The sequence below is a fragment of the Solanum dulcamara genome, chromosome 7, assembly GCF_947179165.1.
Source record: "Solanum dulcamara chromosome 7, daSolDulc1.2, whole genome shotgun sequence".
NCBI classification, from domain to species: Eukaryota; Viridiplantae; Streptophyta; class Magnoliopsida; order Solanales; family Solanaceae; genus Solanum; species Solanum dulcamara.
This window is the reverse complement of record NC_077243.1, coordinates 8764094-8791555: the sequence shown is the minus strand read 5'-3', so window position 1 is coordinate 8791555 and position 27462 is coordinate 8764094. Positions and strand designations below refer to the sequence as shown.

General features: G+C 33.8%; 2 protein-coding genes and 1 long non-coding RNA gene across 8 annotated transcripts; all 3 read right to left on the bottom strand.

The window, feature by feature from the left end:
• Window positions 1-4864: 4864 nt before the first annotated feature.
• Window positions 4865-6815, bottom strand: LOC129893784 (uncharacterized). The gene is made up of 2 exons (XR_008767593.1): window positions 6570-6815; window positions 4865-5105 (listed from the first exon to the last, which is right to left on the bottom strand). It is a non-coding gene; the product is annotated as an uncharacterized LOC129893784 (long non-coding RNA).
• A 952-nt stretch (window positions 6816-7767) lies between these two features.
• On the bottom strand, window positions 7768-12728 carry LOC129895004 (pentatricopeptide repeat-containing protein At1g74850, chloroplastic). 2 transcript variants are annotated; one of them, XM_055970616.1, is made up of 4 exons: window positions 10722-12725; window positions 9657-9971; window positions 9357-9464; window positions 7768-8586 (listed from the first exon to the last, which is right to left on the bottom strand). In XM_055970616.1, exons 1-4 carry the CDS (start codon window positions 12539-12541, stop codon window positions 8247-8249), a joined length of 2583 nt encoding a protein of 860 aa, XP_055826591.1. In that variant the 5' UTR covers window positions 12542-12725; the 3' UTR covers window positions 7768-8246. The 2 variants fall into 2 exon arrangements, with proteins under 2 accessions (XP_055826591.1, XP_055826592.1); XM_055970617.1 differs by having other exon boundaries at window positions 8485-8618; window positions 10722-12728.
• Window positions 12729-14934: 2206 nt separating this feature from the next.
• Window positions 14935-26489, bottom strand: LOC129893825 (uncharacterized). Of its 5 annotated transcripts, none has more exons than XM_055969237.1 (16): window positions 26185-26489; window positions 24975-25929; window positions 24793-24878; window positions 23453-23607; window positions 23142-23206; window positions 22805-22999; window positions 22596-22650; window positions 20877-21092; window positions 20332-20444; window positions 19844-20033; window positions 19617-19676; window positions 19286-19540; window positions 18473-18731; window positions 18191-18396; window positions 17752-17802; window positions 14935-15635 (listed from the first exon to the last, which is right to left on the bottom strand). In XM_055969237.1, exons 2-16 carry the CDS (start codon window positions 25235-25237, stop codon window positions 15345-15347), a joined length of 2460 nt encoding a protein of 819 aa, XP_055825212.1. In that variant the 5' UTR covers window positions 25238-25929; window positions 26185-26489; the 3' UTR covers window positions 14935-15344. The 5 variants fall into 5 exon arrangements, with proteins under 5 accessions (XP_055825212.1, XP_055825211.1, XP_055825210.1 ...); XM_055969236.1 differs by having other exon boundaries at window positions 24975-25474; XM_055969235.1 differs by having other exon boundaries at window positions 24975-25423.
• Window positions 26490-27462: the final 973 nt, after the last annotated feature.

Sequence of the window (27462 nt, the reverse complement as noted above, 5' to 3'; positions counted from 1 at the left end):
ACAAAATTAGGCTCTCCAGCGAAGCAAATTAACGAGAATCGAGATTAAAGAATACGAGGTTTGATTTTCTCTTCGTAGGTTTGATTAATTAAGGAGGTAAGTAAATCCTTAAATATAACCAAGTTTGTCAATTATAAAATCATTGATCCGCTCATTATGTTTTTTCTTTTCCTTAAACGGGCATTAGTTCCAGCGTAGAATCTTAATTAGTGATACGCACTACAACTATGAATCACTTTAATAAGTCTCATATTAGTACATTATTTCTTTTAATTAATTATAATATGTACTTTGGACTATCGGGAATCTCGATATTCATTGTAATTTTCTAGTACATATGGGCTGAGAGAATATTTCCTTTTTAAAAAAATAATATCTAACATTAGGGGATAATCGAGGATGGATTGGTCAAAGGGTGGTATGGGCTGCGACCACATATGCGGAATTAAAATTTTAAGTTTTTAGGTTTTGAACTTTAGAATGATAACTTCATGTGCTAATAATTGAGCTCTAAATTTAATATGTATATAATTAATGATATTTTAAAAATTATTGAATTCAGCTAAATCTACTGTTGAATTTCTATCTTACCACTGATTTCGAGTTGGGAACGGAAGAAGACAATAAATTCAAAAATATCATATATGAAACTTATTTTTCTTATTTTTATTTAAAACGTATATCTTCTCCTTTCCTTTTTGTTTGTAATTTTAAGGAACTAACTTTATTAACTAAAATATTTTTGATCAACAATATATTTTCCTTCATACGAGACACACTCGAAGTCTCAAAGACTTTTTATCCTCTTTAGTCATTGAATAATTCTCTGTTCGATTTTATCAAATAACATATAAAAAAATAAAAACCTCTATTACTCTCTATACAAAAAATTAAACTTCTATCACTTAGATTTTATCATCTAAATTTGATTTGTGAGATTATCATAAATATATAATATAAAAAAAAAATTAAAAAAAGAAAGGTAAGAAGACAACGGCGCGTGATTTCCTGGATTATTTTCGTGTATTTTTGTGAATGGGATTATCCTAATTAAGCTAGTACATAGGAGTATTAATTTAAGACAAGGTTTACATGTGAATTGTGTGGTCAAAGTAACTCTTTTGTCCCTTTGCTTTTGGGAGTTGATATTATCATTGAAGCTCCTATTCTACTTATCTTCTCCCTCTTTGACCTAATTTCCTTCTTTTGTAATTTATAATGCATTTTAGACTAATCATTCTAGAGTTCCCACTAACTTTTCAAAACACGATTGATGGATTTATGTGACACTTTTCAAAACAAAACGCACTATGTAACAATATTCTAATCCTAATAACAAAGGCAACAATAGTTGTTTCTATGTCAATTTTAATTTCATGATAAACTTTATTTTTTGAATAATGAAAGCGATTGAAAATTGCGATTTCTTATCTTCAGTGATGGCTTAAAAAAATTAATTTATGAGTTCTGAATCATAAATTTTTATAATAATTCTTTGACAACATTTGTTTGAGGAGTATTTCAAATTAAATATTAATATTTTTTTTCCTATAAGTTCATTGGTTTTAATTAAAGTGACAAGAATTAGTCGTAGTAACTTTTGTAGAAACTCTTAATTGTAAGTTGGATGATTTTATCGAGGTTGGTATAATAACTTGGAATAATTTTAAAGTGACAAAAATCAGTTCAATAGCTTTCGTAGAAAAAATGGTAATTAGTTGGATTACCATTTGAAAAATTAACCCTTATCTTTTTTGAGGATTGATGTTGCCTCTACTTAAAGATGATAAGTGTTCCAAATTAAAGATAGATCAATAATTCAATGTAAACGTGATTTGATTCCATCACAATTCACAACCACCCATATTTGTACCGTCTATAATAATCATAATCATAATTATGGGTACTAGTGGACGAACAAGATGATGGATCATGTGAAATAAAAATGCTTAGCCATTTAATTAATTAGCTAATTACTCCTTAGGAGATAGAAGTTTATTGAGCTACCCATGATTTCGATCGAATTCAATATTTTACATAAAATTACTATTAAAAAAACACGGTTGTTTTATTAAAAAAATATCCAAAGGTTATTCTAACAAATATTTTGATTAGATTTGTGAGAAAAAAATGTATTTTAACACAAAAATTTAAAAACTTCTCAATATTACAAAAAAATCTGTTTTCCGTCAATAATTTTAGTGACACACTTATCAAGTAAACATGGCTATTTAGGTCACTATCTTAGAATATATATGATAATAAAACAAAGCTTTACAACAAGTAATGGTATGGATATGTCCCCTCTCAATTATTAGATTCAAGATAATGTTTACTTATTTTCGAGCTACCTATTCTATCTATAAAGTACCTTCAATTTTTATCAAAACACCTTAAATTACATGTTGACAATAATAATTTGTCAATATTTTATTCTTTTCGTTTTGGCGTGTACCTTTATTTATTTAGTTATTGTAATATATAAAGTAGAAGTTTAATTTATCCTTCTCTCTATCTATATAATAATTAATGAGCATCATTTAATAAAGACCCGGCAGTGAAATCACTTAATTATGATAAGAGATTTATAATCGAAATTAAGGCCCTACCAGATACATAAAATAATTAATAATACGATCCCCGACATATATATCTTTTGCGGAAAAAAAATGTTAATATAAAAGAAAGGGATATATAACAACTGTGCTTTTCTTTGATGATTTTTAAAAACTTTACTCAAGAATATTGAGTTGATTAAACTATTAAAGTTACATTATTTAACTTTTGATTTGAATTAGAGCAAGCTCCAAGTAGCTTGGCCACTAATAATTTCCAAAACTAACTCCAGATTAAACAACTTCGATTTGGTTATCCCATTAATCTCATTTTAGTCCAAAGCTACAAGAAGATTTCTTTCTAATCTCTGTTTTTATCGTTGATTTGGTTTTGACAACGACATTTTCCAAATAGAAACAAAGTTTAAGTAGTAATATATATCATTAGTGCAAAGAATTTTTTACATTGCCAGGTCAGTCGAAGAATATTTATCGGTAAATATTATAGATAAACATCCTTAAGATAATGATAAAATAAAATAAATTACCTGCCATATGTAAAAAAATAACGTAATAAACTTTTCTTAAATCAACAAAAAATTTAATTTTTTTTTGGTTGAAAGATCCAATGGATCAAAATTTTATTAGTAAACAAAATAGTTGTACAAAACTTAAATCAACAATACATATATATAATAACAACAATAACATATTCAATGAAATCCCATAAATAAGATTTAAGGAGGGTAGAATGTACGCGGACCTTATATATATATATATATATATATATATATATATATATATATATATATATATATATATATATAACTTAAACTAAAAGTAACATTTCACTGTCATTTGAATGTGAAGTTTCACTTTGAGAACAGGGGCAGAGCCAACTTATAACCAGGGTTCAACTGAACTTGCTTTGGCGGAAAAATTATTTTATTTATATATGATTAAAGTATTTTTTTATGTATATATAATAAATGTCGAATTCTTTTTAATTAATTTGTGTGTCTATTTCTTCAAAATTTGAACTGCTTAACGAAAATTCTGATTCCGTCAATATTTGAATGAATTGACCATGGCAGAAAAACTTTGCACGGCCGATTATATTACGTGTGGGTTCTTTTTCCCCTTCTTTTTTTTTCCTGGACCACTCTATATAATGAATATCATTTAGAAAAATCTGAAAATATTTTTTGTTTAACGTGCAGAGAGATCGTCGAATTGATTTTTGCAGACATAAAAGTAACATGTTCATTTTTAATTAAATAAAAAGGAACTGATACATCTTTAGAGTTCTTAAGGTCACAAAGTTAGATGATCATCAAACAGAATCAATAATACGAGGTTTAAATTATCGTTAACGAGGTAAAATGTTTAATTATAATCAAGTTGTCACATTTTTGTTACTCTCTAGATCCGTCTCAGTTTTTTTAATCATATCTTAAATTATTTATTATTTTAAAAGCTCAAAATAAAATTAATTAGTACTATTATTTTGTAATTTTACTCTTAATAGTATAATAGTAATTATTTTGAAAACTAAGAACAATCTATATTATAGGGTGATAAGTGATAATACATAAAAAAAAATTAAATATTCAATGAAGAAATATTATATTACATCTGTTCATTTTTATTTATTACATTTGGACTTGACAAATTCATTAAAAAAATAATTATTGATATGATTATTTTACCATACTATCCATATTAATTGATGTTTCGTATTAGGCCTTGAAAAATAATTTGGAGAATAAGTAATTAATATTAAGGATAAAATATAGAATAAAATATTGTAATTATTTTTTGTTGATATGTTAAAGGTGACAAATAAAAATGAAAATCTATTTTTAAAATAATGAACAAATAAAAATAAATAAAAATAGTATCTTAAGACATTAATAAAAATATAATAGTCAAAATTTTTAAAAGACATTTAAATGAGATACCCGAAAAATAATTTGAGACAGGAAAAACGCTCTCCATCGGCTCAGGATGCAAGTCTTCGTGAGACAAATAATATCTTCAGCAAATAATCTTAAAAAAGATACGCACTACAATTATGGACCACTTCAATAACTAGGTAATTAATTATTATCCATTAATTATTTCATCTTAAATTCTAACTTTGGACTTTTGGGATCTCGATGGTAATTAATCAGTACTAACTCCGATTTTACTTGTCAAGAACATTTGGACTAAGAGAATACTGCCTTATTCCTTTTATGAAATTAAATAAGGTGGGAAGAAAAACAAATATCATTCCCTGGCCAACCAAATAATTTCAAGATAAAAGATTCTGAATTAACAATTTATAAATTCTTTAGAGCGATAAAAAAAATTTAACTTTTCCATAGTTAGTCGTGAACGCAATAAAAAGAATTTCTTTTTCTATGTAGGTCAAGCTGATACATCCATCCTTTCACCAAATATAAATTCCTAAATCCATTTCACCTCGTTCATGATCAACTTCTTCTACATCCCGGAAAAATCATAAGCCCGGTAGAAGACTTGAGACTGTCTCTTCGCCCCTCGGTCCTGATACAAAGTTAGAATTTTAGTCTTTGTAGAGTGGTATCTCATTGATCCCTCCCCCTCCCCCCTCCCCCCCTCCCCCCTCCCCCCCTCCCCCCTCCATGATTAAATTTTTTGATTTTTTTTTAAAGAAACAAGTTCTTTTAAAAATAAAATCTAGTGAAAATAGAAAAATTAAGTTCCACATAATGAATTACCATACCGTTCAAAATTTTGCCTTTTATTTTATATAATTTTGGACTAAGTAAATTTGAGGACTTTGATTTTTTAATATTCCAGTTCTCTCTCAAAAGAAAATAAAAAGGAGTAGAAGTAAGGAGTATACTCCGTCCATTTCATATTATTCGGCCCCTTTACGAAATACTCTCTCGTATAAAATAATTATTTTAATTTATCCTTTTTATTTTTAATATTAAATAACTATATAAAATAGTGATAATAGTCAAAATATAAACATTATTAATAAAGTTAATTTAATAAAATATACCTCGAATTAAAAAAAAATCATGAATAAATCAGATCAATATTGATTAAGTAATATAAAATGGAGCTAGGGAGTATATTTTAGTAAATAGGGCTATTCTATAAACCCAACGATAACTTTAGAATTTGAATTTTCAAAGGCTTATTGTATAAGTTGAAAAAAATAGGACACTCGAAAAAAGTAAAAAAAAAATCTCTCCTTACCTAAAGTTCTCCTTTTTTAAATGGATGATGCATTTTGGGCGTGTGTTTCTTCGTATTGAAGAAACCTAAGCCATCTCAAAGTACAGAAAAAATGAGGAGGAACTTTCCAACTGTCTTCTCAAAATAAATTCACATAAAATATAATTTAGTCGTTTATTTATATGTACTTCAGTGAATAAGAATCAATCGATCATGAATGTTACACAATTTCCTCTCCTCTATTTTTTGTTTTTTCTTAAACTATAATGTACGATCGGACCTCTCTATAATAATAGGTATAATAGTTAAACTTTTTTAATTGAGTTTTCATTTAATGATATATGATGTGCTCTTTTAACAATATTTTGTTATAGCAATCAAAAAAATATGAAACAAACGACGTCATCAGTATAAAAAGATTTCATTATTCATTCGGCGGGGTGGCAGCTTAATTAAATTTTCACACTTTGAGTTTTGACAATACAAATTTGTGTATTTTGTGTTTAATTTGAAGGAAATGCCAAAATGAAGTATTGCTGAATTGTTTCCACTACATAGAAAATATTGGCCAGTGTTATATAAATTAAAGATGCAAATGTGGAAGGACATGCATGATCTTTATTCTACCATATATAATGTGTGTTCTTTTGAGGAACTCACTAAGTAAAAGAGATGAGAGAGTTGTCACTCTTCCACATTAGGCATGAAAAAGTGGTGTCTAGTGGAACCTCCAATGCCTTTTTTTCATCCTTTCTAAATTAGGTCAAACAAAGAAGAGTTAGTGAAGTCGTAATTTCTTACTTTTCTTGCTTCTATCGCGAAGCTTGGCTTCGTGCAACAAGTGACTTTTGTTTCACCCCGGCAACATCAATTTCTGTTGATTTCGGTCGGATCATGTTGAGGTTAGAGGATAAATATCTTTGAGTGATCTGATAGTGTAAAAAATCTTTATATATTTTTGGTATACATAAGTTAGACTACTCATGAAACAAAAAAGGGTTGCATTCCACAAAGTGGCTTTCCCTATGAACGTTTATTCACGAGCACCATGCTATTCTATATGGAATTGGACCATTTTGGGTAGATATGACACTATTGAACAAACCTACGTACATATTACGAATCTTATTGGGACACGCAACTTGTGCAAAGAAATGTCAAAAAGGAGTACCATTTTGAAAGAAACTCAGTTTAACTCAAAAGTAATGAATAAGTAGTAAGTTTGGTGCTTGCTATAATCAACTTTTTGCTTTCTGTGTTCTTTTCTTTTTGTGTAAATTAATGAACTTGGCTTTTAACCAAGTTGAAGAACAAAGCCAATCCAATCTCTACCTCTTTGTAAATTGGATGAAAAGTCGATAACCCATAAAAGTGAAAAGTCCACCCTTCTGTACTATGGGTAGGAAAAGCTACATCTGAATAGGATACTATCCAACTTCAAAATATTTTATCAAAATTGTACGGAGTATGTTTTTTTTTCTTAAGGTTTGTCAGTCATGACAACTCTCTACAAGTGGCAATAATTAATGAAGTTTCATGTTGTTGACACCAGATATTGCCTCGTTTGAAGTTCATTCATTGCAACCGGCTGCTATATGTCCAGAAGAAAAGATAACGTACATTGGGAAATCAATCCTTGCATTTCTGCAAAACAACATATTTTTAAAGTGCACAGAATAAACTCTAATTAAAAGTATTAAAAAAAAAAACTCTAAACAGTAAAATGTCATACAAATATACTACCTCGCCGAACTGTATGGCATATGTGCCAAAAATAAAACGAGCAACACTAGAAGGTTATGTTCACTAAATATTAGTCATAGTTGAGACATGTTGGATTACATCAACTACATAATAGCTGTCAAAACTCTTTATGAATGGCGTATAATGAATTATTCATCATACGAGCAATCACTAGTACTAAGCTTGAACACCCCAGGGGTAAAGTCTATTCTCCAGATAAAGGCGATTGAGCACCCAAGATGACAACTATGCTAACTATGGGAAGAAGAATGCTAATGACTATATTGATATTGTTCCCTCGTGTTAATACAGAAAATTTAAAGGACACAAAAATATGTACCATATCTACCATTAGCAGCATGAATTAGATCCAACCTATAAATTTCTCAGAAGAATCATTGTGATTTTAGCATTGAAACACTGTCAATATACATGTGTACTTAAGCCAGCTGTGTAAACTAATGCTTTCCATCTCTTCCATTCCCTGTTTCCAGTCCCCCAAGCTGGGTGCCAGAATTTTGAAAACAACATCAACTTTTAGCACTCACTCGGCCGTTTCACAAGGGGATTGCACCTATTTTGACATTTTTCTGCAGCTGAGATCCAAGGAGGTGATGCCAAAGCATAGATAGATCAAAATCAGAGCATGGGCAGGTAATTTGTCTTCTCGTTAAGCAGGTCAAAAGCGAATGCAAGCTCGTCAAGCAGAACATGTTAAATATCTCATTTATCTGCTCAAACACCGCTTGCCATGAGTTCTGGATCTGATCTCGTGCTTCTCTCGCTGTCAGCATTCACACTTTCTGATTGTTTTGCATCACTCCTGGATGTCTGTGTTCCCAAAAGAAAAATGGGAGAGTTACTTAGAGGAATTAGTCTGTCACCTTTTGAAGCTTCCGAGGATGGTTCGGCATTAGAAAAAGTACGTTTGAGCTGAGTCTTTTGACAGACTATCCGCCCCTTATTCCACCCTGGGAAACTAAATGATGATGAAACAGTATCCTTTAGAAAAGAATATGCAGCCTTAGCAACTGGCAAGTCCCTAGTTATTGAACTCTTCTCCGTCTGACCTCGACTGATTCACAGAAAGCAATCATGTAAATTTAACTGAAAGAAAGGGAGGAAATGTGTAAAAAGACAACCAAATACACTAAAAATACAGTTAATTACTACTCCATTAAGTATTTGCTATGCTACGTAGACACCAATGTTAGGTGAGAAACAGATTAAACACAGAGATACAGACACTTCGAATACGATATTAGGATATTTTTATTTTTACTCCCTCCATTCCAAAAAGAATGACTGACTTGGCGTACAAGGATCAAAATATCTAATTTTCAATGTGAGTTTGGTCATCAACTCATTAACTTGTTGTAAAATGGATATCTTGCACAAATCCTAAATTACTAATTTATCTCCCAAAAATATTTCCTAAATTACTATCTGGATCAAATTTCCTTTCCTTATCTCTGGCGAAACTAAAATTACATAAACGGACAGTGGAAATATTTCTCTAATTATCAATATGATGTTTGATGCTCTTAAATGCTGGAACATATGAAAAGAGATGTAACAATAATGGACTTGCTTCGCAATAAGCATGTGTTCACGCTGCTAGGTGATGGTTATTGCTCTTCTTTCCCTTTAGCTTTACAGAAAAAAGCAAACACCTTGCGAGGGACATAAAGGACATCTTAGTCCACGCCCAAAAAGTAGGCTCCAGCATTTTGTTGCTTGATCAATCTATACCCATGCCCTCCAATCGCACAGGAAGTAACTATGAGAATGGCATCACAAAAAGGAGATGATCACTGAAATAACAATTGAGGCAAAAGCACTTACACGACTACAACAGAAGCCACTTGAGGAAGCTCCTGGCCTTTATGAAACAACTCTTCCATATCGTTGAGCCAAACTGATATTGCAGTGCATGCACCACCAGGCCACATCCTAAAACAATTAGAGAATAATTAGAGAAACACCAGATGGCTATTGTACAATACACCAATTTTAAATATCTCCTGCCAGGAAACAGTTATGCTAGCCCTATTTGGTTATTGGTACTGTATGGTGTTGGGCAGGTTGAAAGGGGGGGAGTCAATTTAAATGTAGTGCCACCATAACCCTAAGAAGAACGAGTACCTATGAACATCCACAGACCACACAAGTTTGTTTCTTCGAAATATTTCAGGGAATAAGCCCCTTTTTGTCGCTTCATTCAGCACTCTTGCAGCCCTTTCTTTCTGGCCTAACCACCAAAGTGCTTCTATAAGAGTGTTGTAGAACCTCATGCTCAAACCACATCCTTCTGACTTGAGTTTGTCAAAGACATACTCAACCATCTGCCAATTATTTTCATCGTCAAAATCTCCGTGAATCATTTTTCCAATAATTTGGTGCATATCAGAAGTCTTGTTTGTCATCACGTCATTCAATAATTCACGGGCCATATCCCACCTAATAGAAGAATTTCATGACAACATATAAGAACATTGAAAGAAATAGGAAAAGAAAAGAAGAAATTTTTTTTACTCCAGTCATGCACAAATTCACAGAATGCATGCACCAACTTCAAGAGCATCTAAACATACAACAACAATAACAACATACCCAGTGAGATCCCACAAGTGGGGAAGCGCATCCAAGCATCAAATACCAAATTAGACTAGGACCACTCAATTTCATGTCATAATGTATGGTAGTACCTTATGGACAGAGGCTTAGCTTCACTTACACCATAATGCCTAAATCTTGCCAGCAAATAAAGTTTCTCCAAATAATGAGCAATGCAAGGTAGTACAAAATGCACAAATCCCGAAGCAGCATGAAAAAGAAGGAAAAAAAACAAGGTAGAAGAAGAAACACTATGAAATTTATGGAAAAGAAGTTAAAAATCCTCAATAAGGTGATAGACTAGTTCCGTCAGTGCATACAATCAATCAATTTAACTCCTGTGCATTTGCAAATTGTAGAAATTGAGTATTTCCGCTTAATATCTTTAGAAGTACAGTCTTACAAGAAGCTATATCACATGTTACCATTCTCAAAAAAAATAAAGAGGCTATATCCCAGCAAGTTGAAAGACAGCATTAAAAGGGTTTTTCCAATTATCTAAAGAACCATTTCTGAGGTACCAACGTGAGATTACTAGAAGAATACCAAGTTTTAAAATGTGAAGAATCAGCTGATAGGAAATTAAAGTCCAACCTCTCACTTTTTGCGTAAATTGCCAGCATCATACAGCAGCAAATGATGCTAGGCTGAATGCCTAGTGATTTAATTTCCTGAAACTGCTCCTCACTTTCGTCAACTAGGCCTGCAAAGCAGTAAACACTCAAAACTGCCTCAAGAGTCCTCTCATCTGGATCACATCTTGCCTTTTCCATCTCAACATAAGCTTTTATAGCTTCTTCGAACTGACCTCCCTGTCTATACCCTTCAATCATACCGTTAAAAGAATCCCTGTTCCGGGGAACTCCAACCTCACCCATTCTAAACCATATTGCTTCAGATTCTTTGTAAAGTCCCCCTTTAGCAAATGCATGGATCAGAGAATTGAAAGTCTCGACCATTGGCCTGCTTCCTACCTCATTCATCGTATTAAAGGCGACAACTGCCTCCTCATACAGGGCCGCCTGTCCGTAAGCTTCAATTACAGCAGTATACACTTTAGAGCTAGGCACCAGACCTTGTCCATTCATATGTAGCAGAATCCTCTTCGCATCTTCGTGAAGCCCACCCTTTCCGCAGGCATATATCAACCCTTCATAAGTCTCCATATTTGGTTCTACCTTCTCTTCAAACATATCATGGAACAATGTTACCACCTCCTTAAAGTAACCACCTTCACCAAAGACCTGGATGAGAATATTGTATGTATCCGCATCTGGATCTGTATTACTCGTTTTCATCTCAAGGAAGAGTTCCCTAACCTGATCATATCTCCCATTTTTCCCATATAAATTCAACAGAATACTATAAGTCTCTGCATTAGCTACACATCCAGCTGCCTGCATTTGCCTAAACACATCCATAGCCTTTTTCATAGACCCCAAATGCGCATAAGCCTCCAATAAGACATTATATGAGGTAACCTCGGGAGATGTACCCCCAGCCTCCATTTCCATGAGCAATTCTGAGACCTTTTCCAATTTCCCCAGTTTGCCAAAAGTCTCCACCAAATAACTGTATGTAGTTACATCAGGCAAAACCCCAGCCTCATTCATCGTCCTAAAAACCATCTCTGCCTCATCTTCTAATCCTCTACTTGAACAAGCACTAAGCAAAGTATTGTAGGTAACTAAATCCGGTTGAATGCCCTCATGTCGCATTTCAGCAAATAGACCTAATAAACCCTCCCATTCATACCCACCTCGAGCACAAGAGTTAATAACTGTATTATAAGTCAAAATACTTGGAACTATCTTTTCTTGTTTCATTTTTTCAAGGAGTTGAAGAGAAGTTTCGTACTGCCCATTGCGTCCATAAGCATTAATAATAGAAGTGTAAGAGAATACCGTTCGTGCCACACTGTGAGTAGGCATTTCGTCGAATATCTCAAAGGCTTTATCAAGAAGGCCTTCACGGCCTAAAATTCCAATCATTAGAGTGTAAATATGCTCATTAGGCTTACACCATATCTGGCGCTGCATATACTTGAAGAGGCGAAGGGAACGCTGCCAGTCCCCACGGGCCGCAAATTCCTTGAACACTAGTGAAAAGTCAGAGAGAGAAAGCTTGTTTTTGAAAGTATCTAAGCACCGGGCAATGCTACCACGTGGCGGAAGGCTTGAAAGCTTATTGATTAGGGTTTCAACGTCATAGCTGTACTTGCCTTTCTCAACTGTAACCGTTGGGTTGCCTAAGATGAGATCTTTCGGCTTGGCTCTAACGGCGACAGTTAGCAGAAGGCGTCGATGGAATCCGGGGAGCTTGTCGTAGTTTGGGATTTTGGACGGAAATAGGAAACGATGAGAGGGAGGAACTGGGGTGAGGACTGGAGAGAAAGAATTGTATGACAGGGACATTTTGGTCAATCTAACATGTATCGCCGTATATCAACTGAACAATTTAACCGGCGCCGGGATGAAGAGCGGTGAAGTGGCGGAGCACGGTGGAGCTCGGAAAAATGGCAGAAAAAGGAGCTAAGGTTTAAGCTGGGGTTATACAAAGGAGGAGAAGAAGAAGTAGTAGAAGGACACGTGGATAATGGACGCTGTGGATAATAATGAAAATAAACTACGTAAAAATAACTGTAAAATTATTATTTTCCTTGAAGAGGCTTTTATTTTTTCTTGAGTTAATAGTTAAAATCACCCTTAAATTTGGCATAATTTATTAAATGCACACCTAAATTATGAGAAGTCTTAATTATCTTCTTAAACATAGATTCTTGAAACTATTTACCCCCTAAATAATGAGAAGTCTTAATTACCTCCTCAAATGTGAATTTTTGAAATTATCTGCCCCCTAATATGCCACATGATTTTAAAAAATTACTATGTTTCAATTTATATAATTGCTTTCCGCTTTCCTTTTAAGTAAATTCCAAAAGGAATAACACATTTTATATTTATTAAAAAAATTAACTTTAAAATTTTTATTTTACTCCTAATAAAATAATTATTGTCACACAAATATTTATGACTTATTTTAGACCACATCTTTGTTAAACTTCATTTCGAATCAAACTACATTATATAAATAGAAATGAAGATAAGTTTTTACTAAATATAAAATGTGTTATTCTTTTTGAAATTTACTTAAAAGGAAAGCGAGTCATATAAATTGAAATAGAATAATTTTTTTAAATCATATGGCATATTAAGGGCAGATAATTCCAAAAATTCATGTTTGAGGGGGTAATTAAGACTTCTCATAGTTTAGAGGTGGTAAATAATTTCAAGAATCTTTATTTGAGGGGATAATTAAGACTTCTCATAGTTTAAATATGCATTTGATAAAGTTGCCAAGTTTAAGAGTGATTTTAACTATTACCTCATTTTTACTTCGTTTTAATTGAACATTTTGGGTGGAGTTAACATTTTACCCGGAAAAAAAAAAATAGTTTCTTCACGCACTTATCTGAGATCCTCAATTATAATTCCATCATATTAATCTCCATGATAAAATGTAGAGGTGTTCATGGTTCGGTTTGGGCCGGTTATTGATTAAAACCATAACCAAATCAATTTAATCGGTTATTAAATGTCTAAAATCATAATCAAACTAAGTAAAATAATAACCACGGGTTTGGTTATTGTCGGTTTGATTCGGTTTGGTTCGGTTATTCGGTTTATGACTAGCCGAGACAATTCAAATATTCTCTCTCTGTATTCTTCAAATTCTTACGAAGTTCTTTTTTTCTCACGGCCCATAGAGGTTCGAAACAAAAAAGGAAACAAGTTAAACATTCGAAACAAAAAAGAAAACAACTTAAAATCAATTTAAAATTTAAAAACTTCTTATAAACCTTCTCAAAATTTGACAATCTTGTACTTGGGGTTGAGGAGTTGAGGTTGCTTTTGAGCCTTCACTGTTAGTCTATGACTGTGAGTCTGTGACTTTGTGAGAAACCAACATGAGAGGAACAGAAATGTAAAAAAAAAATAGATACTAGGGTTTTAAAGTTTTAACTTTTACCTTATGTTGCTCTGCTTAAGTCTTTAGTGCTTATTAGGAATTTAGGATAAAGAATTGAGGATTTAGAATTGGGCTAATGGGCTTGGATTGTTGGACTTGGACTACTGTTTAGTGTTTGTTAGAATTTATAATTGGGCTTGAGAGTTGGGTTTGGATTGTTGGGCCTTAAAAATAAGTAGATTAATATTAAATTAATAATTAAAAGGTATAAAATATCTTTAATTATTTATGAAAAACTAATATTATACATATAAATAATTATAAATTTTATGTATATAATTATCGGTTTGGTTCGGTTATTTATTCGGTTATTTTTTTCTATAACCATAACCAAACCAAATATTATCGGTTATTCAAATTTAAAACCAAACCAAACCAAACTAAATGTCGGTTTTTTATTCGGTTTGGTTAAATTTTCGGTTTGGTTTTGATTTTAACCAAAACTGTGAACAACCCTAATAAAATGTAATGTATCATTATTTCTTTCATAGTAATCCTATGTCGGATGCCTTTTCGAAAGTCTACCGAAAATAACTTATTTTGAATAAAGTGAAAATAATATCTCTACCTCAAAACGGTAAAAGTAATATTTGTGTATCCAAAGGATTATATTAGGTATGTTGTTGTGTAACGTGTTTCTTTCATATAAAAGTGCTTCAGAGCAAATGAATTGCCCCTGCCTAATACGTACTCTAATTTCTCCTCTACTTTTTTCCTTTTTTTTCCTGTGAACGTAAAAATTGGAAAATGTAACTCAATTTTGAGTACATGAGTGCCCTATAAGAATATAATTAGATAATATTAAAAATAACTTGTCTAACTCAAAGTGTGGCTACAATTAGTCTTTGTTATACCTGATGATTCTATTACTGCACAACATATTAAAGCTAGGAATTCCAAGTCCAAAAATATTGTGATCTCCACTAAATGTAGATTAGTCGTTAGGCTTTCCAGCATTCGCTATGACTGTAACTGCGGTATAGAGTTATAACACAGCTAAGCGGAGCAGCTTCACCAAAATCAGCTTGCAGCAAATGACTTACCACAGCAGCCATATTCATGGTCGCGGAGTGTGACGACGTTCTGACATCCTAGAGCCATAGCCATTTATGAGGTTCGTGTAACACGTTAGACAGGCTCCAGGAGATGGGAGTCCAGATGTGATGAAGAAATTGACCAGCCCACAAGTCATGTAAACAACTCGAGAAATGACCACATTATGAACTTGGCAAAAGTGTCAGACTCTAAGAACTCTATATGAGCAGCCCTTCCGATTATCGTATTCAAGTTCCTTCCTTGCAATGTTGTGTCAAAGTTGACATCGCACCTCATGAATACTCGATGCTCGGATGACTGAGCACGTATCTGGTCCAAGCAATCATTCAGCATTTCCAGAAATACTTTTCCCTTTTTTGAGTTGTCCCCTGAAGATGCTTGACACATCTCGATTCTTGCAGAATGATATGGAACATAACCATCCTGAAAAGACAGAATCAGCCATCATGCAACGAGATTGGGAAAAAAGAACCTGGATGATAAGAAAGACAATAATCTCAAAGAACTGCATGTCCCATTAGAGACAGTTCTTTCGAGCAGTGCAATGATAACACCGGTTCTATTGACCAAACAGATACACCTTAGAATCACCAAATATGCTTCATTTACAAAGTTTTTCTCAATTAGTTTTTCACGAGCAGAGTATACTTAAGAGTGGCATGGACGACAACTACACATTAAAATATTCACTTTTCAGGATGAATGAGAAGGTACAAGGGATGAATGAGAAGGTACAAGTCTCAATGGAAAGACACTACATAGTGGTAGCCTAATTAAAACAAGGTGTACAGTTGTAACTAGCAACATGCAAACCATGCTCCAAATAAAGTACCACATAAGATACTCAGGGAGATGGTAACAAAAATGTGGCGATTACAAGATTGTTGTTTAAAATTGTAACTAGAAAAGTTGTTAGCAGTAACAAGTTAACGACTTACGGCATAGAAATGTGCTTCCTTTCTTTTTCAGTTTAAAGGGTTAAGCAGACTGGATAATATTAACATTAATACCCCTGCATGCAAGATATTCCTTCCTATAGAAACTAAGGGTTCTCAATACCAATGAGGGTTGTTTACTGAAATATTCAATGAACTGTCTTTAAATACAGCACTTAAGGGGGTTTCATGACACCACATTTTATGGTAAATACAGCGCATAAGATGACTTCACCAAAATACAAGAAATAGAACATAATGGCAAGTATTCATACTGCAGTGAGTTCACACAAAAATTATCATTAGGGAAATTACAAACTCTTCTAGGAATGAGAGGCAGTGGAGGTGGACACCATGATGAGGCTGGTGGGAAGGGTCAAGGTGCTGAAGGTGTTCCCTTACAGTGGAGAGGGAAGTGGGGGTGCGCTGGTGATAATTTTGTTACCAATCAAATTATAAGCTATTTCGATGTATTGAGTGTTTCTGTATTTATAGTAGAGTTCATTTTCGTGTCTTGATCCACCTAGAACCATATGAAGATATGAAAAATAAAAGATAACGCAATTCTGGAAGTTATTTGTACATACAAACTCAGGTCTTCAATAGTTTTATGCCATTGCAGGTCACTTTCGTGTTCCAATCAATTGATTTTGTGATGTGTGTTTAAAGTTGCAGGTTTCCCTATATTATAGAAAGAATGAATGCACATCATGACATTTCAGAAAATTATTCTCTGCACAAGATCTGCCATAAGAGCACCATACTCTTGGATCAAGTAATTCATTTTCATGATATGAGGAGAAAGTACTCAAAAGCCAAGCTTGTTAAACTTAGTCTACAATGCCATATGAAAATAAGGGCCATGGATCATTTGAGTTTTCTATCTTAGTAACCAATAGCTAAGATTTTTCTCAGAAAATTATGTTTCACTTAGAAATTCCCAGTGCAATCCGAACACTATGTATGTTGATTAAAAGACACGACAAGTGACTTTTTCCAATTGTAGCCAAAAAGAAACTCAACTTCTCTTCCCCTTTAAAAAAATTATCTTTCTTTTGAGCCTGAAAACCATTGTTCAGCATTATTATTTTGTTCAACATTACCTGACTAAAAAATTTCTTAGCACAATTCCTCTCCTTTTGCAGATGGCTAATACATTTACATATTTTTAAAAATAACCGAGAAATCTTCGAGGTTAGTGGACTGCACGTTTCGAAACTCGGTAGATAATGGGCCCGCCCCTTCTCCATTTAAATACTAAGATTCTTGCGTGCAGCTGGTTTCAAGCCTGTGGCGTTCACCTAATCACATCACGCATTGCACTCTTACCACTAAGTCAAAGCCCTGGGGGCTGTAGACCAAATATAACGAAAAATTTGATACATTATAATTCTTTGATTGAAGGACATCAATTCTCATACAGAGATCATTTCTCAAACCAAATTGTCTCATGATAATACACTCGATTTCAGTTCTATTATATTCTGGACGACGCGTATAAAATACTCGAGAGAAAAAAGGTCCAATGAGTTTGTATTCTATAATCAGATGGAACCATCGCAAGAAAGTAAAAAAAGAAGCCAGCAAAAGAATATGATTAATACCTGAGGTGAAGATAACAAAATAATATTCCTGAAATTCTCCAAGGACCTTTGCTGGAAAAGACACAATTAGTGTGTTAGAACTCTTGCTAATAATCATAGCTCCTAGAGCCTAGTACTGAATACTTGAAATATCTTTTCGAGCTACCAAATTTAAAAGATCCGATAACAAAAATAAATTTTGGGATGGAAGCGTAGTTTTTTTTTCCTGTTGATAAAGGCGTAGTTAATTGATTAAGAAAGAAAGATAACCACAAGCATGTCATAACAAAAGAAAGTATATTTTCCATCTGAAATTCATGACTAAGAGTGATCAATCTTCTTCCCACCCTTCGCTAGCCATGAATTCCAAAAAAAAAAAGGAATGAATTGGTGAAGCAGTCATTTTGGCTGCGGCACCAATACCCTCAACTAAAATTAGTACTACCATACCAAATAGTACCTTGCAAAGTTTGTACAAGAATGTGTTCCGGAGATCAGGGTCATCTGTAAATGTAAGCTGATGTATGCATGGTGTGCCCTTGAGCTTCTTCAAGAGCCACAACCCAGAATTGAACAAAGAATTTGAACTGTACAAGTAACCTAGATGTGGACCAGATACAGAAACATAAGTGTGAAGGAATCTGAGATATGGTTCCATGATGCTCTCTGCAAAAGAAGCACAAAGTCTAAGAAACGTTGAAAAGTTATTTGAAGAAAACAGCTGAGATTACTGAGTACAAACCTGTTAAAGCTGTTCTTAATATGATGTTCCCAATCGAATGTCCAACAAAGCTTAGCTTAATACTCTTCAAATTTCCAGATCTCGAGGCTTTGTCCATTTTCTTTTTTATGAAAGAAGTTACTTCTTGTGCCAGCCTTAAGCCCATTTCTCTAAAGTCTCCCGCTGTTTTGTCTTCATTAACTTCTGACATAAGAAACTCCATCTTGGGGTCTATTAATAGCCACTGGTTCCGAACAAGGCGCAAGTCTAAATGATGTCCCTGCCATAAATGCTCTCATCTTAGAGTTGGAAAGGATTATCAGCAAAATAATCAATAAAAACAGCTCATCACACCACAGTTGCAGTACAAACATAATAAAGATCATTCTGTCATCCTAGCAAACCCTGAAGTCCCTCATCCGTTTATCATGATAAAGACTGCATAGTAAAGATTTAGTATCAGAATGCCCTGTATATCTGGCACAGTTTATTCAGCATGTCAACCCTTCCTCTTGCATTCCGATTCATGAGGACAGAGCCTAGTTACAAAAAGATTTCAAGAACATCAAGTGTCCTGTTCGAATTACAGGAATTTGGTTCAAGCATAAACATCCAGAAGATAACTTTGCAGGTTATGTTGTTGTTGTACTTTGATCAAATTGTAACATAGAGTTGAATGCAAAAAAACAATGTTGAAAAACCAAGTATGTCGGGCTTTAAGACGAGGAACTAGAGGTACTTTCTGACAGAGAACAAGAAAGACAATTACAAGGACATGCAAGAAACAAACAACAGGATTATTAATCTATTTGATGCAGAGGATGATCAACTTGCCTGGAATCCATGGACAAAAACCACAATCTTCAAAACACGGCCATTTTGACAAGGGGTTGCACCATGAATCTTTTTTGTGCCTTTAGAATGTGTCTCAACTAGCAAGCTTTTTGCATCTTTTGGCTCCCGGTGGATGAAGTATGAATTTCCACTTGTTGACCGCAAAGGTGCATTAACAACACGCTCTACTATTACAATTGGGATGCGCGATGGATCTCCAAATATATGCATGTCTTGGATAGATCGACTGTTGATCTGCAATGCACCAATGCTAATTCATCAATCCATCACAGTTAACTACACCAGGAATAATATGTTAGATTGTACTAACCCTCATTTGTGCAATACTTCTTCTATGAAGGTCAGCTCGCATAGCTGCAGTCTGTGCAGGCTGCACAGAGCAGAATGACAGTTCAAGTTAAATACTACACTAAATTATATAGAATGATCATCTTTAACAACTCAGACTTTGTCACACTACATATATAATGTTCAAAAAAGGAAAAAAGGAAAAGAAACGACAAAGATTATAGCAAATCAAAGTGTAGATATGCTTACATCCTCCGATATCTTCCGCAGGACAGGTGCTCTCCCATGGGAACCATGGTAAGAAGAGCTATCAATGTCACTACTTATGTATTGGTGAGGCATTTCAACTTTAGAATGAACCATCCATATTGACCATTCAGCTCTTCGATCAATAGCCCATTGCTCACGCAGAAAATCCATAATTGATGTCTTATGAGTCCTAAAGGAAAATCAAGAACCAATTTAGGATCCCAAGAAACAGCAGTACAGCACTAACCATAGATGCCGAACCCTAGGTACAAATTATATTTACACGTGATCTTGTTCATGGATAGACTAATTGAGGTGCATAATGCATTGACTGGTACCAAAGGCATAAAATGAGGTAGTCGTCTTTCTTTTTTGGTGTACTAAATACGTATCACTTACCCAAATGATGTATTAGTCAGCAAAGTCTGAGGGGCAAAATAACATAAGCTCACTGACTACAAGTAGTGTAAATGTAAATGTACACAAACCTGTGAAACCTCATAAACATACTCCACAAGTAATAGACTTGGTTGCCAAGGGAATGATACAACTGGAGTAAGTCATCCTTAGATTGAGACTGAAGAACTCCATCTTCTAGTTTCTGATTAAGAATATAAAGAGTAAGAATTAACAAGGTATAGAAGGTGGTCCTTCGTCAGTCCCAACTCCCAACTTATTACGTAGGAATATCCAAAGCACTTTTGTGAAAAGGGAGTTCACAAATACAAACATACAACTGAATTCATAGCAACGCACTGTCAAAGTGGGATATTGAATCTTTCTTTTAGAAAGCTAAATTGGATATTAAATTTTAAGACGCACCAAGATCAATATTAATGTAATGAAAATCAGAAAAAGTTTCTGCAGTACGAGGAAATACAAACATACAACTGAATTCATAGCACACAGTCAAAGTAGGATATTTAAATCGTTTTTTAGAAAGCAAAGCTGGATATTAAATTTTAAGAGGCAACCAAGATCAACATTAATGTAATGAAAATCAGAAAAAGTTTCTGCAGTATGAGGATAAGACCTTGGAGCCATTCAGTATGTTGCTTGGCACTTCTCTTGCAGCCTTATCATTCATCAAGTCTGTGTCTGCACTTGCAGGAAATTGAGATCCTTGTTTATCATCGAACTTGGAAGTAAAATCAGCAAAATCAATAGACTGATTTATAGCCTTGCTAATTTTTTGTAGCTCCTCGAAAAGTATGTCACGTGCACTTGAAAGGGCTTTAATAAGCATTTCCTGATACAAGATATGATAAGAAAATGTTGGATAACCACATAATAAGAATGACAAGGCAAATGAATCTTAGATGTCACACATGTTCGAGAAAAGATATTCCCTCCATTTATGTGGTAAGGTTTGAATTGGCACAGAGTTTAAGAAAGAATGGAAGACTTTTGAAACCTATGGTTATAAACATGCTATAACATTTTTTTTACTTGATTAAAAAAACATGTCTTAACATTTGTGTGGCCAGAAGACATTTTCAGCTTAACATTCCATAATATTTGTGTGAAAGATGGGGGGAAATTTCAGTTGTCCTTTTTTGAAAGGACTAAAACAGAAATGTTGTCACATAAACTGGAACGGAGAGAGACGAAATTTCCCTCTTTGTATTAGGAAAACAAACAAATCAAACCATTTAATGTTTTAAAACTAATCGTTCTTTTACATAATCAAAGAAATCGTAGAAATCCCTGAGCGAAATTTCCCTCTTTGTATTAGGAAAACAAACAAATAAAACCATTTAATGTTTTAAAACTAATCGTTCTTTTACATAATCAAAGAAATCGTAGAAATCCCTGAGCGAAATTTCCCTCTTTGTATTAGGAAAACAAACAAATCAAACCATTTAATGTTTTAAAACTAATCGTTCTTTTACATAATCAAAGAAATCGTAGAAATCCCTGAGGGCCGACGGCCATGGTTCAAAACTCAGTGGGTAATGGGTCCACTCAAAGAATCTTAGAGTTGTTATTGAGTTCTTTAGTGGTGCGCGGCTAAAAGAATTTTACTTGAAGTCATTTAACTTTATTCCTTCGAATTTGATAAGATGCTAGACTTAATTCATATGTGAAAATCCTCGACTGATTCCTTTTCCTACAAACTTCTACTGCATCACCACGTTTCTATAATTCTTTTTTTCTTTTCTTTTTTTAATGGTGGTGTCCGGGCATGCTTACGTGCACTGCCCTACCTCCTATCTGCACAGGTACCCCAGGTACCAGATAACTCTTTCCACCAAGGCTTAAATAGATGGAGACAAATCACCTAGTATCTTTTTTTGCATCGGCGAGATTTGAACAGGAAACCTTGTGGTTCTAATTGCTGTTCATTGACCACCAGGACACACCCTAGGGTACCCTTTCTTCCTGTTTTATCATGAAATTATACCCATTGCCGGATGTGCCATCACTACTGTTGTGTTCACTTACTGAAATTCATTGAAAAGCAGGCAGCATAAACAGCAGAATATTCAAGGAATCCATGAATATTTTCCATTTGGCTACCATGAATTCTTAATACAGTTCAAATGTAGAGCAGAATAATTGAAGAGTAAGCAAGAGACTGTCATACGCTTTTGGAGAAAACTAATAAATCATGATCCTTGATGCTTAAAATGATCCATGATCACAAAATCAAGGAAGCATGTTATAAGATGATCCTCCTTTACATTTTCACCAACCCACTGGTATATCTGCCTTAAAAAGTTAACCCTAATAAATTGTGAAGAGCACATACTTGTTTTGCCTGATCGTAATCTTCGTTATCGTTATCTTCATCCACACGAGGGTCGCTGAAAAGTTCCATTGTAAATATAGTTACTGTCATCTTATAATAACAAAATGTGGCACTCAAATTAAACAGAAACCACATGAAACAGATACAACTCTGGTATGATCTCATTATATACTCAATTTAACAGTAAAGGATTGGAATCTTTGACAAACCTTGGTACCTTCTGTGAGGAGGTGTAAACACCACTTTTCAAAAGGCTGATGTGCACACTCACATCGACCAGTACTGCATGAAAAACATCAAAATGTACAGGACAATAAGAGTGCAACCCTAGAAGAGCTTTGGATGGAAGACGAAATTCATGGACTGCAGCAGGAGAAGCATCCAAGGAAGCCTGTAGACTAGTCCTGCATTATACAGTTACTGATCAGGAATGCAAAGAATATTTGTGTTTTTATTTGTATCAGAAAATACTAGAAATAAAATAATTGTTTGTGAATTATATCTTGATGCAACTGTAGAAAAGCACAGTTCAAAAAATCAACTAACCCGTTCTCCAATATAGGTGCATAGAAAAGCTCAAATTTCAGAATGACGCCAGATGTTGATGGACCCTGCTAATTTTTACATATTAGTAGGTGAGATTAAGATAAGGAAAGATATAACGGTTCCAGATAACCTATATGCCTGAAATGTTTGAACAATGTGGACACATACTTCAATTGAACCAACCGACCTTGTTGCTTCACTGTTATCACAAGAACAAAGCCCACAATGATACACCTTTGATGGGTGAATGTGGGAGGACAAGGTGGGAGGGGAGAAATATACACGTGGGGGCTAAGTTCAAGAGAGATCACCTCATGCTTGCTCAGAGATAAGTTGAAGGAGACCATCATGGAGAGAAGAATATCCTGCCTTGCATATTTGATTCGGAAAGGCTGTGTGGAGAAACTATGATCTGTATCATCAATCCTCCATACTCCATATGCATCTTCGGAACCCAAATCAGGAGCTGCAACTCAAACAAAGGTATTACTCACCAGACAACAGTTCTCCCATGACTGCAAAAACTATATCATATTATCAATTGGTATGATTTCTATGTGTGTGTCCATGAAAGGGCATCTGCAAACATGTTCCCTTGCTTTTCTCTCTTCAATCCAAGAATTAAGTAATTAACTATAAATGAGGACAAACTCTCCTCAATTATATACATGAAATGCCAACAAAGGTCACATTCTGTCCACTAACCTGGTCAAATCTAAGAAATCTGTACTTATCCAGACAACTCACAATAGGAACTCATTTAGCAGCACAGTGATTGAGTTAAGGTTGCGCATATTCTAGGATGCTTAATTGCAGAATTATTGTGAAACCAACAGTAACCATCAATTTTCAGAATGAATGTCAATGTCAAGAGAACCAAGAAACATATATAAAAGTCCAAGAATGAGAACATGATCTAGGAGAGTCATCGAACAGGTTCATTAATTATTGTTTCTAGAACCTTGTAAAGGACTAAAGGTTAGACTAACTAAACGAACTTTCTTAACAGTACAGCAAGTAAATTCTTCATGCCTTTGCTACCTTAGGTACACACGCTTAAAAAGGATGCATCATTTTTTTGTGGAGTTAAAAAGGATAGATAAATCATAACCATGACAGCCATCAATTCTATTAATTACTATAAAGGAACAGGGAGTTCCGATTTCTCCAAAAGGAGAATGGTCTTACGTATATTATCTTGGTGGATTGAAATATTCATTTTTTGAGAATTGCAATATAGCATATTCAATTATGACAGACTAGTGCACTACACAATCTATGAACTCTATCTTCCATCTAATTAGTTTTCGCAGATTATATCCTCTGAAACAATGTTCAATGACCAAAACTGCTTTCTATGATTGTAAAATTTGTTCTCAGCAATGAAGCAATAAAATCAAATCAAATGCACATAACATCAGAAAGTTATCATAGCGCATAAAACTACCACATCAGTTTCTCCTCTTGCATAGCTTATTCATAGTAATAGGACTTTAAGCAGTTCAGAATATTGATTCCTCCACTTTTTCCTCAAAGATGATATTTTTCTCACTTCTACATCCCGCTATAATTGACTGCAATATTTGAAAGTATCCTGCTTTTAGAAGCCTGCTGTATGCTTTGGCCGTTTCGTCATATTCTAGAAATTTACCTTCATATTGTATGACTCTGGATGGAGTTCCTAGTACCCCATTATCACCATTCTCCCATCTCATTGTAATCTTAATCTGGTACCATCTACATATTTAGCAAAAATTGTAAGGCAACAGAAGTACAAAAGTCAAATTACCAAAGGAGTAAGATAAAGAACTATGAAACATGATACCCACATACCCTTGCTGGAACAAGTCAAGATTGTGAAACCGGTGAATGTAGATGGAAATCTCATGCACAGCCTCCAACATTGGTTGTTTAGGCTTTCTGTCCTCAGACTTTGACGCGTAATAGGACTTGAGTAGTTGCAATTGTTGCTGCTTTGACAGTGGCGAAAGAGGCACAGGCCGCACATCAGCACTGTGCAGCCTCTTAGGGGTTACTGGTGTTCCTTTATTTAAACCAGCTATCATCCATCGAAGGCGCCGTAATATAACAGACATCTATAGAGATATCTAAAAATTTGCATCCCTCCAATTCCCTTCACCCAAGTATTAGCCCAATATATTTCCTCTCAGAAACAAGATTATAACTAATCAAGATCTCAAAATACTAATTGTAAATTTGCTTGTGAAAAAACTAATCTTGTTCCAGTATTCTCTAGGAACAAAGACCTTCACAGGAAATCCCTGTGTATAGAAACATTATTTGTTAAGAACTCCTTCATCAAACCTGAAAACCTATTGGATGAAAGTTTTGGTGAGCAAACAGCAGGCTTTAATAAGAAAGATTAGCAGCAAGTTCATACTATCCGACATCAGAGAACAAAGAATTTGATATGTTAAAAACTCCACTAAACTACGAGGGAATAGTTTAGATTCTTCAGAACAGTATTATAGGTCAGAGATCACAAAAGATCAAAGAAAAGATATTTATTATGAGGCACATAGGAAAAGTTAGAAAGCTATCTACATGCACAATCCCGAGATAATAAAAGCAAATTGAAGTGTACAACCACCATACATCAAATGTTTACTTACAGACACAGCTGTTATGCTGAAGAAAATACAAAAAATGGCAAATATATCATGCACTCGGCAAATATACTTCTATTGCCTAATGCAGAATGCAGAAATTTTTGAAAACCCCACTAAAACCCCTTGAACCTCATCCTGTTCTGATGCAAAGTCTCTATCTAGGTACAAGAAACAAGAATGAGATTAGAAAGTAAGAAACAAGTTAACTAAAATCACTTTGATTAATCAACCAAAAAAAAACAAGATTTCAACAACATAAGCAAAATCTAAAATGCCCCTCCATTCAACTAAAAGAAACCTACAACTTTACAGGTTTTATTCGCAAAATCAAAAATTAACGCATAAAATCGATGCATAAGTCCGAATTAACTCAACAATGCGAATACAAAATACAAAAAACAAGGAAAACTCACCTACAATCACTGATCCAATTAATGTTTTGATAGGCGAGGAAGAAACACCTAAAATGTAGTTTCTTGTTTCTTGTTTCCTCTTTTTTTTTCAGCAACCAAACAGGGAATAAGTAAGGTGCTTGAGCTATAAAAAAGCTTGTAGCTTGTGACAAAATTAGTGGCGGTAGAGCGCGTCGGACCGCCGCGGCGGCGGAGGTGGTTGTTTACGGCGGCGATGCCTGTCCGGAGTCAGAAAGCGTGGAACAAAGGAACAACAGATGTGAACGATAAACGTGTTTGGGGGACAAGAACTTCGTTTTTTCCTAAAGATTGAACCTGAAAAACAGCTAATTCCCAATGACACCTGTAAGTTTTGTTAAATGACAGTTATACCCCTGTTAAATGACCTCAATTAGAAGGCTATTTTATTCCCAAATAAGTAATTTCATAACATTTTCAATAATGCGTTTTTAAGCAAAAGTTAAATATCATAGCGGCGGAAAATCTGAACCCTGGAAAGAGATTATCAACTTTTTGGTTTATAAGTCAAACAAAATAGGAGCATTAAAGATTCACCATTAAACCACTTCATTAAAAACAGTAACTTTGTTTCTCTGTCTTTTGTCGTCGAGAATAATTTCATTAAACACTTATTAAAGACAATATATTCGTATAATGATGATATTTGTAATGAATATGTACTTCCTTCACATAAATTTATTGAAAAAACATTGCCATACGAAAATTCAGGAACATATATAAATAAAGTTGATAGTATAGATTCATATAGCTCAGTGATCGTACTGGCATCAATTTTATTATCTCACAAGCACATTTTTATATATTGAAAATTGGTATGAACAATATATAATGATATTGATTGAGCATGAATTTTAAACGTAAATTTAGATTAAAGGCAATTAATTATTTTTGATTTAAAAATTTAAAATTCACTATCGATATAACCAACTCAATAAGAAATAATAATAATTATTGTATTCTAATAAACATGTCACAACATATCATATATTTAAACGGTTGCTAAATTAAATGAGAATAAGACATTTGAGATGACCATTAATTTAGAGAGACATTTCTAATGTCTTGAATGAACTAAGAGTGTAATCATAATGCACATTTTTTTTTAAAACATGATTATCATATTATAGGATGATCAAACCTTACTCGAATCTTATTAGTTTTGTTGCTGATACATATGAAGAGTTTAACATATGATCAATAAATATTTCGTGTAAATTGAGTTTAAGTTAAATGAATTAGGAATATAATCTTAATGTA